The sequence below is a fragment of the Suricata suricatta genome, chromosome 8 (genome assembly GCF_006229205.1).
Source record: "Suricata suricatta isolate VVHF042 chromosome 8, meerkat_22Aug2017_6uvM2_HiC, whole genome shotgun sequence".
In the NCBI taxonomy this organism is placed as follows: domain Eukaryota; kingdom Metazoa; phylum Chordata; class Mammalia; order Carnivora; family Herpestidae; genus Suricata; species Suricata suricatta.
Window position 1 is genome coordinate 137780760 of NC_043707.1, and position 3299 is coordinate 137784058.

The 3299-nt window shown below is 52.7% G+C and overlaps 1 protein-coding gene across 1 annotated transcript in view; it reads left to right on the forward strand.

Annotated features, from left to right (window-relative positions):
- Positions 1-3299, forward strand: part of ICMT (isoprenylcysteine carboxyl methyltransferase) — a 9438-nt gene that overhangs the window by 400 nt on the left and 5739 nt on the right. The window contains exons 2-5 of the mRNA XM_029945935.1: positions 315-392; positions 703-866; positions 1668-1837; positions 2585-2802. Of these exons, the coding sequence (XP_029801795.1) occupies positions 315-392; positions 703-866; positions 1668-1837; positions 2585-2802 (630 nt within the window). The remainder of the gene's footprint in view (positions 1-314; positions 393-702; positions 867-1667; positions 1838-2584; positions 2803-3299) is intronic.

Below are 3299 nucleotides of genomic sequence, written 5' to 3' on the forward strand. Positions count from 1 at the left end.
GGCACCGGGCGGGCTCGGTCCCCCTCGGGGTCGGGGCGGCGGGGAGCGGGGCCTGCAGGAGGGGCCGCCTCCCCCGGGCGTGTTCTTCCTCCGGGAGTTCAGTCGGCAGGAGGGACCCGCCTCGCCAGGCTCGGGGCACGGGCCCTGTGTCGCCCTCGGAGTGGGTGGGCATTGCAGTTGGTGCGGTTCCGCAGCTGCGCTTGGGGTGGGGAGGAAGCGGGCCCACGGGTTCTTTCGTGTCATTTAAGGTGTGGAGGGACACTTAACCTGCTGCCAGGTCAGGGCGGTAGCCCTCTCCCCCCCCCTCCCCGCAGTGCGAGCGGAGCGGGCTGCACTCAGAGCCCCGCAAGCCCCGACTAGACTCGCTGCGTGGACTTGGGAGAATCCGGCCAGTAAACTAGGTTCAGGCGGTGTTCCCCCCGCTCCGAATCACAATTGCAATAATAATAGCAATGGTAGCTCGCACTTAACGCATAGCTCTTACTCTTAAGTGCTTTACGCGGGTCCTCTTCGCTGCACTCCTGAAAGGTAGGTGCCGGTATTATCCCCGTTGTGTCTCCGGGGGAAACGGAGGTCCAGAGATGTAAAGTAACTTGCCCAAGGCCACACAGCCAGAGGGGTGGATGCGGGATTTGAACCCCTGGCACCTCCGCTTCACCCACTTCATCTCTGAGCAGATCAGTTCTGCGTGTTTGCCAGTAGCCTCCCTATCCCAGGAAGTGGGACCTGGGCTCAGGAAACAGCCAGGTGACCGAGCTTCTTTTGGCTCCGTTTCAGATAGCCATCCGAGCTTGCTTCCTCGGCTTTGTGTTTGGCTGCGGCATGTTGCTAAGTTTTAGCCAGTCTTCCTGGAGTCACTTTGGCTGGTAAGATGTATTTGGGACTTGTGGTTTTGAGGCGAGGGTGGGAGATCAGAGGGTCCGAAGTGGTGTTTCCTCACCCCTGTGTCTCGTCTCTGGCTGAAGGCTGTGGAGGATTCTGTGCGGTCTCCACCCAGATCCCTCCTGCTGGTACCCTCCCGTTGCCGCCCTCGTCAGTAATGGGATGAGCCCTTCCCAGAAGAGGGTGCAGGTCCTCGGTGACGGGAAGGGGTCTTCACAGGCCTTTTCCATCTCTAATTTCTATTAGGTCACATCTAGCGCCTCCCCCCAAGGCCACTGTAGGATTTCCCCCTACATTATGATTTTGGCCTTTTGAGCCTTCTAGTCCCTGACCTGGATATGAACCGGTGGCTTCAAGGTAAAAAGCTTTATCTCCTGTTAGGAGATCTCTCGGCCATCTAATCCTCCTTTGCTGGAGTTCTTGGTTTTGCTGAGTTTTTGTATCCAACATACATCCCTGCTTTGTTTGGACTTTGTCCCGCTTTCGTATTTTACTGTGTGTGGTATCATTTCTAAAAGACTGGAGGGCCCATAGTGCCTTCCCGACCCCGGTCTGTTTGTGGGGTCTGGTACATTCAAAACGTAGACCTTTTAAAGCCCCACGTTCTGCAGACCTGAGGAGTCATGCTACCTGTGGGTGCCTGGTGTCCCCGCTCAGGTAGGTGGCCACAGGACCTCCTCATAGAATTCAGGGACAGTTTGGCAGGCCCCAACCTGCACGCTGACTGATGGCCAGCTTGATTCCCTCGCCCCAACTTACCTCTCTTTCTCTTTGCTTTTAAATAGGTATATGTGCTCCTTGTCACTGTTCCATTATTCTGAGTACTTGGTCACAGCAGTCAATAACCCCAAAAGTCTGTCCTTGGATTCCTTTCTCCTGAATCACAGTCTGGAGTACACCGTGGCTGCTCTTTCTTCTTGGATAGAGTTCACGCTGGAAAATATCTTCTGGCCAGGTCAGTGTGTCCCACGTTCCCTCGGGAGGGGAGCAGGCGCGGGCAGTGATGTGCGCTCGCCTCCGGGGTGTAATCTCCCCGAGTGACTTTCTTTAGCCCTCTGTCCCCACTAAGCTCATTATAAAGGACAAGCAGAGCTTGTGGGTTCTGCTTCTGGATTCCAAAGGACATGTTGACTGTTTGCCTTAAGCCTTCCGTAACGAACTGACTACCTCAGAGGAAGTCCTGTCATCCTAATTTTACAGAGATATGCATCTGTTCGTTTTCTGGAACTTGAGACTTTTTGTGCACAGATGTTATTAGCAAGAACCTCTGCATCCAAAACCTACTCTCTGATAGAACTTTCCATAGCAAATTAAATAAAATATATGTGGTTCCCAGGATTTGGGAAAAGGCTGGGGTGGGGAACATTGGATCCTTCTCTGCTTCGCTTAGCTGTCCTTGTCCCCAAGGGAAGGAGGGGCATGTGACAGAGGGACACGGTAGAGAGCCCATCAGGTCTTTGCCATGGTGCTCTAATTGGGTTGTTGGCACTTGAAACAGATGAACAGCACAACTGAGGGGACTGTGTTTTGCTTATAATTAAATTTTAATGTGATGACAAATGCTAATTGCACACCAGCATGTTTCCCGAGGCTGCCGGCTTTGGCCTTGAAGAAATAGGTTAATTTTAAGCACCCACAGGGGGAGCCGCAGGGGCCAGCAGAGTCTTCTTCACTTCCTGTTTGTCACCTGTCTGTCCTCCAGAACTGAAGCAGATCACGTGGCTCAGTGCCTTGGGGCTGCTGATGGTGGTCTTCGGAGAGTGTCTGAGGAAAGCGGCCATGTTCACAGCTGGGTCCAATTTCAATCACGTGGTGCAGAATGAAAAGTCGGAAACTCATACCCTGGTGACAAGCGGAGTGTACGCCTGGTTTCGGCACCCTTCGTACGTTGGGTGGTTTTACTGGAGCATCGGGACCCAGGTACGGTATCGGATGCCACAGTGGTCGCCTCTGCGGTTTTTTTACATTTTTAAAACTTAACATATCTTACACACCATAAAACTTACCGTCTCGAGGGGCGCCTGGGTGGCTCAGGCGGTTAGGCCTCCGACTTCGGCTCAGGTCGGATCTCATGTTCGTGGGTTCGAGCCCCGCATCGGGCTCTGTGCTGACAGCTAGCTCAGAGCCTGGAGCCTGCTTCCGGTTCTGTGTCTCCTCTCTCTGCCCCAACCCCTCTCATGCTCTGTCTCTCTCTGTATCAAAAATAAATAAAACATTTAAAAAAAAATTAAAAATAAATAAATAAATAAAACTTACCATCCGGAAGCATACAGTTCAGTGGATTTCAGCGAATTTACAAGGTTATCAGTCTCTCTTATTTTATTTAAAAATTTTTTTAATGTTTATTTTTGAGAGGGGGAGAGAGAGCGCGCACACATGTGCGCGCACAAGTCGGGGAGGGGCAGAGAGAGGGAGAC